The following is a 14,903-nucleotide window of genomic DNA, read 5'->3' on the forward strand; positions in this document are numbered from 1 at the left end:
CTAAGTGTATAATTATGATAAACAATGGTGCGTATTTCAAAATTTGGAATTTCATGGCTTTTGTTTAAAACACGAACCAAATTCAATGGAGTGAAAGTTGTTACATAATACCTATTAGGTCTATGGGCCTCTAGTTGTTATTCAAATAAAAAAATATTTTGATGAACAAGTAGAATGAAAGAAAATTCCTTAATTTATTCTGAAAATCAGGAAAAAATCTATACATACATATTCAGGTAAATTTAAATAAATTCAAGTTTGTTTATTTCATTATCCCTAGTCAAGTGTTTAAAAGAGGCAACTTTAAGGACAGACGAGACGTTCCTTAATAATAGATAAATTTTTCTAGGAGTTTGTCATTGAAGTATTGCTACTCAAACATGTTTACTCACAAAAATTGAGGTACCTTACCAGGCATTTCTGCAGGATACCAGGGTTAGTTTTTCTTATATAATCCTTTGGGGAAGACAAATAATTTTCCAGTTTCAAATGTTTAAGGGTTTGGATTTTTTAAAAACGTTTAGAAACTGGTTTAGAAATAAGAATGTTATTAGAATTTTGAATATTTTTCATACATTACGAAGATATACAAAACAGATTTTGAGGAACTTCTCCTCTGACCTTAATAAACTAATGATATTTTACACATGATAAATTTTTAGATTTCATTTTAAATCATTCTGATAAAAAAAATGCTTAAAATGTGAATTAATCAAACAAAGACTTGTACTAGAACAGCATTAGGGACTTTGTCAATCCAATTAATATTAAATGTTAGATACTGCCTAAATCTAACAACATCCTGTAGAGTGTCATGTCAGAGGTCAAATTCTATTAACCAATCAAATAGTCAACTGCAAAATTATTGTTTTTCTTATATTGGAAGTATAAGTCTAGAGTTGTTCCGTATTTGACATCTGACGTGACCTTCTATGGGATGTTGTTAGATGTTGTGTAGCGAGTATGTGAGAGGATCTAACATGTTGTTTTATTTAGATTGGGATTTTGTTAAACTATATTTATATATATTTTCAATAGGTTGAAGTCACTGATGAGCAGATCAATCCAACTTGAACATGATATCATTTCTCCAATGATGAAAATAAGTCTCTCTGTACTCAAGTATTGATATTTTTAAAGTCGACTGAAACTGGAACAGGTCATACATGCAGACTACAGTGATGTGTTGCACAGTTCCAAAAACATGCAGCCACCACTAGCATAAGCATGATAAGTGTAAGTGGGTCATCAAAAAATGAGAACCACTCAAGGACTTTTCTGTCGGTTGATGATGGACTACAAACTGAATTTTTAACAAAGGAATCCACCTTGGTGCTTATTGGCTACTTATGATGTGAACTTGTGCATTTATTATACCAAGTAATTTTACATTTCCTTGATAATACTAGACTTGCATAAACCTAATTCAGGTTTAGTTGATTGATTGCAGTAATGCAGTTCTAAGTTCCTGTCGCAAGAATATATCTCTGATGTATGAGACATCATTAATTGCAGACATTTTCTCTGTCCTCCTGTCGTGACTTGAGGGCTCGGACTTAGCTGTAAAAATGTTTATGATGCAAGAGAAAATAAATGTTCAACCAGATGTAAGTAAATGTTGATAATAACATTAAATATTCTTTGATAACTAGTGTTAGTGTGTTGTTGTTTTTTCCAATATGAGAATTCAGGGGGAAAATGAATTTTGGTTGAAAACGAGTGCTAAATTGTGTAGTCAATACTACAGTTTCCATTGCGGAAACCTATAGTATACCCTATGTATATCAATATTGTAAACGCATACTGAAACCTTGCGTATACCTCAAGTTTCAGCAAGTTTCTGTTGCGGAAACCATTGGTAAACCATATGTATTTCAACCGTATACGCATACTGAAACCTTGCGTATACCTCAAGTTTCAGCATGTTTCAGTTGCGGAAACCTATGGTACACCATATGTATTTCAACAGTATACGCATGCTGAAACCTTGCGTATACCTCAAGTTTCAGTTGCGGAAACTATTTGGATTCGTGGACACCTTTGGTTTCCGCACTGCGGAAACTTGATGAAACTTGAAGTTTCCGCACTGAAACTTTGCAGAAACTATTAGTAACCCTAAGTTTCCGCAGAGTTTCAGTAGAGTTTCAGCCATGCGGAAACTGTATTTTTCATCCAGTGTCAGCAATTTCAACAAACACACAAATTTGTCAGTGATTTAAGGAGTAAATTGATAAAAGAATATAAAATAATAATTTTTTCCCCACTTTCGCCCTCTTTGTGGTTGATATATCATTATTTATAGAATATTGAGTCAAATATGAACGCCATACCATATGTCATTCAAAATTTATTACCGAAGATTATTTTTTTTATCACAAATTCTGTCAAATATAAAGGTAAAGTCAAGGGGTCCAACTTTATATCATTTTCGGAAAAATTTCGTCACAGATAATGTACCTGCTAAAAGTGAAAGCTATATCTCTTCTCTACCATAAGTGAGAAGGAAAAAATAACATTTTTGAAAAGTAGGTGAAACTTAAATGACAGGGTCGGGGATAAAAAATCATAGTATATTTGTGATGGTCTTGTCACAGGTAATATGATTTTGAAAGTCTCAAATCTTCTCCGCGAGAAGGTATGATCAAGATTATTAGTTTTTCAAAAAGTGGGTCAAATTTCAAGGTCAAGGACATGAGGAAAAAGTCATTTATGATTTAGAAAGGTCTTGTCACAGGTAATACACAATTCATGTACATACACAGTATGAAAAACTAATCTTCTAATTCTAAAAGTTCTTGCAAATTTATTGTAATGTTAACTTGATAGAAAAAAATAGGTCAAAATCCAAGCTCACGGGATAAAAAATTATAGTGCATTTAGAAAAGCCAAATAATAAGTAAAACACAAAATTATTTATATGAACGTCGTATCGCTTCTTTTTCATAAGATATGATCAAAGTTTTTTGTGACGGACAGAAAAATGGTATTTATTGTCCACTCGCTTTCGCAAATGTGTGAACCAAAAAAAATAAATTTTAGGTAAATTTCTCCAGAAAATCTGATTTTTTTTTCTAGGAAGAAAAATAAACAAACAGGATAAAAATGAAGAAAGTTCTGCAACAGATATAGACGCTAAAACCTTGACATTCTTTGACTTCGGGGGTCAGTGTGCGTACTACGCCTGTCACCAGATTTACCTGACCAGGAGAGCTTTCTATGTTGTGGTGGTGGACGCTTCTAAACGTCTTGACCAGAAGGTGGATAAGAAAGTGTGTGATCAAGATGGAAGCGTCTTCTCTGGATGGACATATGGAGGTACGTGTACATGAGTCAATGAAAAGTTAATATGATAAGAACTTGATGAAAGCAAGCGGTTTTCAGAAAAGGAGCATCTGAAAAGTGAAGAAAAAAAATTTCTTTCAATTTCCATTTTTTTTGGTTCTTTGCGTCATGGGAGCTAATATTTCAATCAGGCGTTGTCTAATGTCTGTGTTAATTTTCCACATTTTCAAATTCTCAAAACACACTACAGTGTATATATATATGACAAAGTTGAATTTTCTCAAATATATGTAAAATTAAAATGACAAAGTCACAAGTTCAAGATTGTTGGTACTCAAAAAATCATCTTGTCACAAAATATACAAGGAATATGAAAGCCCTTGTTCGAGCTGCTCAAAAGTTATGGCTAATATTAAAGTCTGTTTTAAACATTTTTTTTCTTTTTAAACAACTCTTAAAGTTATGGGTAAAATTAAAGCTTGGTATTTTCGTGTAAAAGGGGTCAAAATTCAAAGTCAAAAGGTCAAATTCCGTAACTTAAAGAAGGTTTTGTTACAAGGAATACCCCTGTGATATATGAAACACATTTAGTGAAGTTTTTGCAGAAGAGCAAACAAATAGACAGACAGACGGACTGGCAGACCAAAAAAATCAATATCCCGAATCTTTGATCACTATTTGATTATCTGACCAACATTAATGAGCCTTGCATAACATTTGGAGGTTTTTTTTAATGCAAGTTGCAGACAACAGAGTCGATCCAAGTTACTTTACAGCGAAGGTGAACTTCAACTAGCGCGGTTTATCTCCCTTTGATTAACGTCAAAAAGACCCAGTCGCTACGTTCAGTACTTGGTGGCCGATCATGTCTTATGCAGCGGAAATTTCAGAAATATCATTGGCTTGACTAAAAATTTGCAGAAATGTAAGATTTTCAAACAAGTAAATGTTTGTCTTTTAATATTCTGTTGCATATTTGCAAGATTTTAGCATGTTTAATCCGTTTTATATTTTATTCTACACTTCAAGATAAAGAAAGAGAGAAAAAAGAGAGCAGAACTTCTGTACTCAAGTATTATATAAATATAGACGCTGTTAAATAGCATTTACTGTTGGATAAATTTCTAATACAAAAATATGATTTGTTAATTTTCCAATTTGAAATGTTAAGCCACGATCAGATTATGAGCACTATCGATTATATATAATGAATTTTATCCTGCAACTACCCCTTGCATTGACCTAATAAAGGTAACCTAATAAACCAAAGCTTTATCCGGTCACTGCCCTAATAAAGCCTCGTGCATGTATTCCGACGTTCTAAAAGCATTGTGACGTCATGTATTTTGCAATGTTTACGCCATGGCGTCATAGTTTCAACTGCAGGGATGTGCCTAAATCTGTCGGAAATAGCTTGTTTTGGACGTTGAAATGTAAGATTTTGTTGCAGGATAAACAAAATACATGATAACTGTCTTGAAATATAAGCGATATTTGGGCTCGGGTCGAAAACGTAAGAGGGCTTGGCAAGCCTCGCCCTCTATCACGTTTTCTTACCCTCGCCCATATATATATATATATATATATATATATATATATATATATATATATAGATATATATATATATATGTTATATATAATTATATATATTATTATATTATATCGGTAGAACGCACATATAAGAAAAGCTGGACCTCGGTGTGTGAAAGTGAAATTAACCCGGCAAATAAATGATTACATTTATTTACGGAAAATGAAATGATTCTATAGCTTCCTCGCTTTCTACTTGTCTCAATTATTCCTTACTCTTTCTTTGGCTTTCCCGATCTCATTGACTCTTTCTGATCCCTATTTTTTTAAAAATTAAAGTTGTTACGTTTACAAATTACCGGTAGTGCCATTTGCACACTTTACTTTTTTTAATTTCTACACTTAAAACTCTAAATTTTACAGATTAAAGTGTAAATTTTACGTAAATTTTACACATTAATCTGTAAATTTTACACTATAAAGTGTAATTTTTTTTACTTTAAAGTGTAAATTTTACACATTAATCTGTAAATTATACACTTTAAAGTGTAAATTTTACACTTTAATCTGTAAAATTTACACTTTAATCTGTAAAATTTACACTTTAAAGTGTTAAATTTACACATTAATCTGTAAATTTTACACATTAATCTGTAAATTTTACACTTTATTTTGAACAACCTGAACAGTAATCGGTTATAACCAAACGGTCGATTCGTGATGTTTACCTATGACACCTGAAAAAAAGTATTAAACTGATATTTTCACAATTGCTTGCATATTGTTTTTTACATGTAAATGTTTATTATTAGAATGGACGATTCCCTCGTGAGTCTCGTAATTTTCATCAGCATTTAAGAAAGCAGGGATCTGCTTTTGTTTCATTATATCTACATGTGTTTCTTTAGTTTTACTATAGTGTAACGAACAGTAAAAAAATATATCTCAAAGATTTTTTCAGCATCTGCACTTCAGATTGATATTACAAAATTATGGTTCTATGGTCAAGATGAAATGATATATAATATTAAAATTACAGTCATTTTTAACGTAGCATTAAAAAAACGTCATTGAATCAAAGGATATAAATTTCTTTGCTGTTCCAAAATTAATATAAACATACATTAGTAGTTTATATACACATGTACTTAAAATACTTATTAATTTATTAATTTGTTATTTTAAATTTACAGAATTTCAATATTTCAATAATTGAACTGCAGAGCACATTAAACGACTTTGCGTATGATGATATTAATGTCACATTCATCGAAGACACAGGTGCTTGAGGACAGGACCCCCCCCCCCCCCTATAGACCCCTGGGCTTTTTGGTCTTTTCTTATGAATAATCTTTCTTTGATTATCTTAATTGATTGCCACCAAGACAAAAGGTCCTTATGGCATTTTTTCTAGAACAGAGAAATAACGTCATAAAGATATGACGTTGCAGACGGTGAGCGTCGTCGCAGATTTTTTTATACTCGTGTTTTACGCTTTGACACGTCTATATTTTCGTGCTTCGACTTGACTACTGTACATGTATATAATACTGATTTATTTTTTTTTTCTAAAATACTTAATTCTGAATTTTTATGTAGGATCCTCTAGTGCACTGGTATTTATTTAAATGTAGACCTTTTAGAATTTGAAACCCGTTTCGCTCATCTAGCTAGATATCGCTATATATATATATATATATATATATATATATATATATATATATATATATAGGTATATGTATCTGATCCTAGGTAATGTTTCCAATACATGCATGTACGTATCGGCAATTACTTATAGACAAAGTAATTTTCTAAATAATTAAATATGGGTGAACAAAAACAAATTTTGATTTACTGGTTTAGACAAAACTGAAATAATGGGTATGACATGGGTATTTTATCAAGATATCGGAAAGGAAATCGTTTCCCTGTATGAGATCCGCTCCAGCATTCTCAGCATTTACATCAATCATGTAAACATTGAATCATCGGTGCATGATCTTCCATAATTTGGTTGTAAAATGCTTTAATGCGGATAGAATTTGAAACCTAAACACATTTCTTCCAACAGAGAAGAAAGGTATCCGTATAGGTTTCCCGAATCTACCAAAATAATGGACCACAGGAGTCTGAAGTTTTTATCGTATATATATAAAAAAATCCGGAAAAAATTTTCCTACCCTTCACTTAAAAAACCCAGGATGGCAACGAGTTTTGAGGGGACCCACCTAAACAAATACATCTGGGTTTGCTCAGAATAATTTCGCGACTAATTCAGTATCCGGAGTGTTTGTACTGTTATTCAAGTTAAAAAATCCAATCTGCCTGAAAGTACGGGCCGTCCATGGCCTTTTTTCCACCTTGGCAGCTCATCCTGGACTCCATGCCACTTAACCGGAAGTGACTCCCGCAGAGAATAATTGACGTCAAATTTCTTGTTTTCAAACATGATTAAATAAATAATTGTACAACAAAATTTGATTCAGTTATTTTGTTTCTATTTAAGAGAACTTTAAAAAGTTATCAATTTTTTTTAAACAAAAGTGACGATATGCACCACGGGCAGATAATTCTGTTTTTACAAGGCGCCAAATTTAAATCAGTCAAGAAGATGTCAAAACAACTGGACTTAGCGACATGGTAGGGAATTATTGTGTTTGAAAAGTACGTATTTTTTAATTGATCACAAATGGTATATAATATTGTACTTGAAGTTTCCTCCATGAATGATGGAAATACTTTTATGATCAAGAAATTACCGGTAATATATATATATATATATATATATATATATATATATATATATATATATATATATATATATATATATATATATATATATATATATGCAATTTATGTAAATAAATTATTTTATGACAACGAATTTCCATGATTTACATTTCTCACCCTTGGTGAGCCTCATATTTTGTTTAATCAGTAACCCGTATGTAGCCTCTCAACTTTCCTTGGATCTGATTGGCTAAGAGATAGCGTCCTTTTTGTTCTAGACTTAGCCTGGAGGAAAACAAAGATTTTTTGGGATCATTTTAACCAGTTTTTTTATTTACCCTCCCTCCTCCCCTGAACCACTTTAGAGTGTGGTAAATTGACCCCACCTTTGCCAATTTTATAAGATCTTTTTATTTACATGTTAAATTCTGGATTTTGTTTTGTATGAAGAAAACTGTATATACATGTTTTACAATTGTTTTCGGCAAACAGTAGTTAATATAGAGTTTGTGTTCTGTTATTATTATACATGTATGTAAGAAATATTTTATAGGTGTAAAGAACAACTGTCCATTTTGTTGGTAACCTTTGATGCTTATATTAACTACAATTTTGTTTATTGATCAAAACCTTTTTTTGATCGATAAAATTCAACTTCAATATACATTTGTCTTTTTTCCTTTTTCATGGCATTTTGGGAAAAGAGGAGGCATAAATATATATAATATATATATATATATATATATATATATATATATATATATATATATATATATATATATATATATATATATATATACATATATATTTATTAATTTTCACACATTCAAACATGAGCCAGGATTTTACTTATTTATTTTAATTCTAGTCTATATATAGTTCTTGAATATTCCTAGCAGTTTATGTGAACTTAAAGGGGATTGCATATTAAAAAGCTTTTCATATATTAAATTAGAAATTAAGCTACATCCAATAATTTATTTAAATAAAATTCCAGCAGGGGAATCACAGCTATAGGATATGTCTGTGTTCATTAAATTATTTCCATGCATTTCCACTGTCACAAGTTATTACTGTCAATTGCAGCTTAACTTGAATTAATCATCATGTTGATTATCATACATTGATGTATCAAATTAAAAGCTCTCTTTAATTTACAAATTAAAAATTGCTCTGTATCAATTCAAAACAAATATTTGCCACACACTTCCAATGTTCAGATCTAAAGGGGGAGGATTAAGAAGTTCAGACCCCAGTCCCATAGAATTTAAAAAGTCATTACATGTACACGACTAAAATTTGACCTTGGACCTCCCATCCTCCACACAATGCAGACAGTCATGTTCAAAAAGTTGGTAGGAAGAACTTATACGAGGGTTGTTCGAAAAGTTCGTGGACGATGTCCATCTTCGTTATATTACTCACTGAAAATTTAAAGCAAGAACATTATAATATGTAAAATTATTTGTTTTGGTGATGTTTGAAGTTTCGTTTCATTTTATTTAACACAAATAAATTTACTTCATTTTAAAATTAACATGTTTTGTACCCGTGGAGCACACAAAACAGCAATGTAACGTCAACACAAAATGTCCAGAATTTATAATAGTTACTACACCTATACATTTCACTCAGAATATTCTAATGCCAATTCATTAAATTCTTTTTCTAATACTTGACATTTATTTTTAAAGTATTAATCTCATTGTATAATTTCCTTTGTTAAGGTTTTAATTTCTTTTAGTACTTAATTCTGCTTTCACAGGTTAAGCAACTCTGAAGCGCCTTTGTCTTTCATTTTCGTTTCAAATTTTTAAAATTTTGTTCAGATGTTTACAGTGAAACCGTTTTTTCACAGGTCATCCTCATCCAATACGTAGTCCCTCTCACTCAAATATTGCCTGTACTATTTGCACACACATGCACAACTCGCTTGTGACATATTTACTTGATTCCTTCAACATTTTTAGAGTTTATTCAGGATTTTTCCTGAGAAAAACACAAAATTGCTTCGGTATCTGCTGCTCCGTGACGTTCTAAAACGTCATCGTTTTTGTCGTTTTCAATAAGGACTACTTATCTTTTCAAGTTGATTTCTTTTCAACAAAGAAAAATATAAAACCATAATTTGGCACAGGTATCGATGTAACAATTCTTAATTTGAATTTCTAGGTAGTTTTTCGTTTTTCCTCCATTTTACAGAGAATATGAATATAGACATTATTTCATGTATTGTTGTTACTGACTAAATTTTGACCTGCTCCGCGATCCGATTTTTGCATTTTTAAAATCTTGATAAGTTTTTAATCAATCGTAATATTTTGTCAAAATTAATACGTATCATTTGGATTTATTGTTAAAATATTTCTACCAAATTTGGATAACATAAGACGTCAAATAAAAAAGATATGACAGTTGTCCACGAACTTTTCGAACAACCCTCGTATAAATGAAACATAATTAAAAAGTGAAGGAAGGCTGTCTCCCTTCCTCACAGTTCAGGAAGGACTTCCTTCTCTCACTATGGATGTAAAAAAAACTGAGGGTTAGATTTATTGGGAAACTAGTTTGCCCCCCCCCCCAAGTCCCCATGGGAAAAAATCATGGAACTACACCCTCCTCCTCAGTATGACACAGAGGAAAAAAAAATAACAGAACAAAAGTCTATACCATGATGTTTACTTTTGGATGGGGGTTACAGAGCCTGTAATAATTAGCATCATGAAAACTCACTTCACATTTTCATTCTTTTTTTTTATTAGCATCATGTTATGTAAACTCACATCTTCATCTTTCTATTAGTAGCAACAAGTTCATAAACTTATCATTTTTTGTCTATATGAGCAGCATGTACATTCTAAAAATTAACATTAATTTTTCTTTTTATTATAAATATCATATCCTGGTACTAAAACAAAAAAAAATATTTTTCTTAACTCACTTTAACATTTTTATTTCTCTTTTAGCATCATGTAAAAAAATTAGAATCATAGACTAAATTCACTTAACATTTCTATTTCTCTTATAGCATCATGTACAAAGTAATTTCACATCTTGATCACTCTATTAGTAGCTTCGTCCTTAAACTAACATTTTTTTGTCTATACATGTATGAGCAGCATATTCTAAAAATTAACATTAAAATTCTTTTTACGATAAATATCATATACTGGTACTAAAACATAACATTTTCATTTCTCTATTTGTACCATAGACTACACTCACTCTACATTGCTATCATTAAATAAACAAAATATCCTTGGGTAAAGAGGATTCAATTTTGTTCAAATGAAGGGCCTCACCTTCTTCCAGGGTGATAAAATCACAGATAAGGTCATCTTTAAAAAATGCTTGCTTGCCCTATCCCGACTCAGGGTAAATTATTGATTTAGTAGGTAGATGGGAATTTTTTTTTAAATATAAATTTCATAAGATAAGAGGAATAAAAGAAAAAATGATTTGTGTCCTGGAATGTAGAAAAAGGTTTTGAGTCTGACCTGGTTTAGTCAGTCGGTCGGGAGAGGGCAACCAAACATTTTTTTAACTGTCATTCTCTGACTTGTTACCCCTATTCTGTTTTTTGGGCTCACATACTCTCTCACCAAGGGCAGTGATTTTGCTGCGTAAGGCCTGCCTTTTCTTTCTGGGTACCATTGATTTAAAATATTTTAATGCATCTACAAATGCAATTCTAAAGAAATGCTCTGTTAAATCTTTAAATATTTCCATCACCAAAACAAGGAATATTTCATCCTCTAAATCTTGATCTTCAAAATCCCCAAACAATTTGACCCACTGCTGAAGAATATCTTCATCTGAATCAACAACATTTCTACAGTATAAAAATATGTCTTCACCATGCAGATCGAAATTTTGCATTAGATAAATTTCACTGAATTAAAGTGTTTAAAGCCATAAAAAATTCAAACATTTCATTACAAACAATTGTTAAGCCTTTTTAGACTCCCTGTTTGTGTAATATCTCAACCATACTTTGATCACAACATGAAGCTTCATCTTTTATTCGGAAAAACTGCAACATACGTTGTTTCTTGAAATTCAGCTTACGAGCAATCTTGCTTTTCTTGGTGGTTTTGCCAATATTCCTTTCTACTGAACATTTCACTTTATTGGTAACTTTATGCAGACACACTCCTGCAATATATCTGATTTTGGCTTCACCAGCTGGAGTATGGGTTGCTGCATGAACTTCTTCCGATACATTTTGTTTATGTGTATCAATCACCTCATTTGCTTTCTGTTCGATCAGCTTGTCCATTAGCCAAAATACTAGTTTAGAAGAGAGTTTATTCTGTAATGCTGAAATGTCTTTAGTCCTAAAAAGTTGTTCACAGGCACGCATGTGGGAATCACTGGTAATAAACTTGTTTAACTCTCGGTACGCAGAGTTCAAGTTCGGGGTTGTGCTCACATTTAAAGGCTTTTTTGTGATATTACTGATTTTGAAATATAAATATTGAGTATGTTGTTTCAATTCATTTGATAGCATAAGTTCTGGGTTCAGAAAAGTTATAAAGTTGAGGCCTTCATTTTCCTTAAAAAAGTCATCCAAGGTCCATGGAATTGTAAGCTGAGGAAAGTCCTGCAATTCGTCCTCATTTTCTTTTTCTGTCTCCGATCCTGAGTCAGAGCTTCCTGAATGTCCAGGACTAAGGCTGCTACAATAAAATGTTACATCTACCGGCGGTACGTATTTTCTGCAGCAGGATAAGTCCTCCAAAGGTTCAATGAATGTATCCTTGCTATAAAAGTCATACACACATTGACGTTGCTTCAACAAAGCTGCATGTAAATTGAAATTTTCTACTCGTAACCCATCGATGTTAGTACATCTTCCTATGGCCACACCAAGTTGTCCTGGAGCGAAAAAAAGAATGACAGTCCATGTCTACATATTGTAATGTTTGTCCTTGGGCTCTATGCACTGTTACAACGCACTTTGAAAAATTACGCACTTTGAAAATTTTTTTCAAAGTGCGTTAAATTTTGGAACCAAGTCAACGCACTTTTCTTTTCAAAGTGCGTTAATATGGACCATATTAATGCACTTTGAAAAACTATGTATGGATTTGTCAATATCCCTGCAAATCTTAGGTATGATAAATAATTGAACCTGTGTGATAATTCTTCTGTGAAGAGGTCACTTCAGGATGTGAAAGTGAGTGATTTAGATTTTTCCATACCTTGAAAATTCTTTCTCGCTTAAATGCTTTACTGTACTTAATTTTTTTCAAGTTTGCATGCATTTTATGTAAACTTAAATTTATTGAAAGTTTTCAACGTCATACCAGTTATGTAAACACATATATTTGAGTGTAGCATAGGCATCAGTACCGGAAAGGGGGATTACATGTAGGCATATGAATATTTTGCAAAGATATACATAATATATACATGTATGCATTAAAAATTGGGGCTTACCTGTGGGGTCAACTTTCAATTTGCTACCGACGGCTACGTACATTGTTTAAGAAAAAAAGAGTTTGGATGAGAGACCTTCCAATCGTCTTCTTGTTCTCAATGAGGTTAAATGTATAATGTAATAATTAAATTAAAAAAGTTTTTCGAAAGATATAATTATTACAATTTGATTTCCTCTATTGCTAAAATCTAAGTCTATAATTTTTATTTTCATACATATCTTTTTTTTTCAAAGTGCGTTAAATGTCTCCATGGTAAAAAAATGTTTATGTGCATTCTTAACGCACTTTGAAAAAATTTTTCAAAGTGCGTAATTTTTTCAAAGTGCGTTGCCACAATGCACTGTCAATGCATAAGCCAAAATAAGCGGATATTGGGTGCGTCTAGCAAGTATTTTTGGTTGTTCCTGTGAGTACACTTCAAAGTTATATAAAGGAACTTCAATTAATTTTCCATTGAAGTTGACCACTGGAGGGCAGTCTTTATTTAAGGTGTGCACTTTTCCTCTGGATCCATTATACAAACTCCCTACCAAATTCCTTGTCAACATTACTGGAGCTTCTTCCTTTAAGATGAGAGTATTAGATACATTTAGTTAATGTAAAAGATGCCTTGGACCTAAAGAAAATTGAAATAGCAAAATTACTCATCAGTGCTTGAAACTCAATGTACAATTAACTAGACAAGCAGGGCTGATGCTAGCGAGAGTTGTCAGACCTTCCAAACAGGTATCAGCCCGAAAAAGAAATAATTGTCTCTTATAAGTTCATTTAAATTGTAATGTGAATGGGGCCAGCTCATTCGACATTCAATCGTGGACCTATCGGCTGATGAATTCTAGCCGTTTGCTTGGTACACCTTGCAACCAGTAATATTAGTTGATTTGAGAGAGTTTTATCAAATATCTTAATTTTAATTTATAGAAAAATTTTACACATCTTGCCGAGCGTTTAATATACGTGCAAATCTGGTTTTCCGTGACAAAATTTGTGCGTCTCGGGCGGTTGGGTGCATGATTATTTCAAACACTATTACTCAAGCTTTTCAAAATAATGAAATAAACTCTCAAACTGAATTCACTTTATAAAATGATACAGCACATATTAAAATATATTTTGTACAATCACTGTGTCTATTTCTTTTAATGCTTTAATTGTACTGTAGGAAGTTGAAATTAATATTAGTACACTTTTAATTCTAGAGTTACAAAATACGTACCGAAATCATTTTTGGCACATGCCAAATGGGGCAGTGTATTATGGCACAATTTTAAAAACTTCTTTAAAGAAAACCCACACACAACCAAAAAAAGTTGACATTCCTTTTATAGATTTATCTTGTTTTAATTCATGCCAAATCTCTGTCTCAACTTTCTCTTTAAAAAATCAATCATTTTCATTCTTTTTTAATTCATCAGAACAAATTCTACTAGTCCAATGGTTTTGTGCTGAGCTAATTTTAATATCCCAACTGAATGATAGCTAGTTTTCAGGCATCAGGCTAAGGGGTCATGAAACTGAGACACGCTAACTTTTGATCCAAGTCTCCAAGCCCATGGCCCACATCGCTCCGCTGAGTAACTTAAGCCAGGCTGTTCATAACCAGATTCCTTTGTGATACATATTGTGACCCCCTTCCCCAAGGTTCATGATTTGGACAATTTAGAATCTATACTACTCCCGGATGCTTCTATATAAATTTCAGCTTTTTGGCCCAGTGGTTCTAGAGAGGATTTTTGAATGACTCCACACTATTTTGTCTTTTTTTATTATCTCCCCTTGGAAGGGGGCTTGGCCCTTCAATTTAAGAATTTAAACTACCCTTCACCAAAGGATGTTATGTACAAAGTTTTGTTAAAATTGGCCCAGTGATGTTTGAGAACTTAAAACTGTGAAAAGTTTACAGACGGGTGGATAGAC

General features: G+C 32.0%; 1 protein-coding gene across 1 annotated transcript in view; it reads left to right on the forward strand.

The window, feature by feature from the left end:
• Positions 1 to 14,903, forward strand: part of LOC134259620 (uncharacterized) — a 105,650-nt gene that overhangs the window by 58,277 nt on the left and 32,470 nt on the right. Inside the window, exon 14 of the mRNA XM_062742222.1 lies at positions 3,076 to 3,315. Coding sequence (XP_062598206.1) covers positions 3,076 to 3,315 — 240 coding nt within the window. The remainder of the gene's footprint in view (positions 1 to 3,075; positions 3,316 to 14,903) is intronic.

The sequence above is a fragment of the Saccostrea cucullata genome, unplaced genomic scaffold (genome assembly GCF_032062105.1).
Source record: "Saccostrea cucullata isolate Sc308-1 unplaced genomic scaffold, CSIRO_AGI_Scuc_v1 ctg1259, whole genome shotgun sequence".
Lineage (NCBI taxonomy): Eukaryota > Metazoa > Mollusca > Bivalvia > Ostreida > Ostreidae > Saccostrea > Saccostrea cuccullata.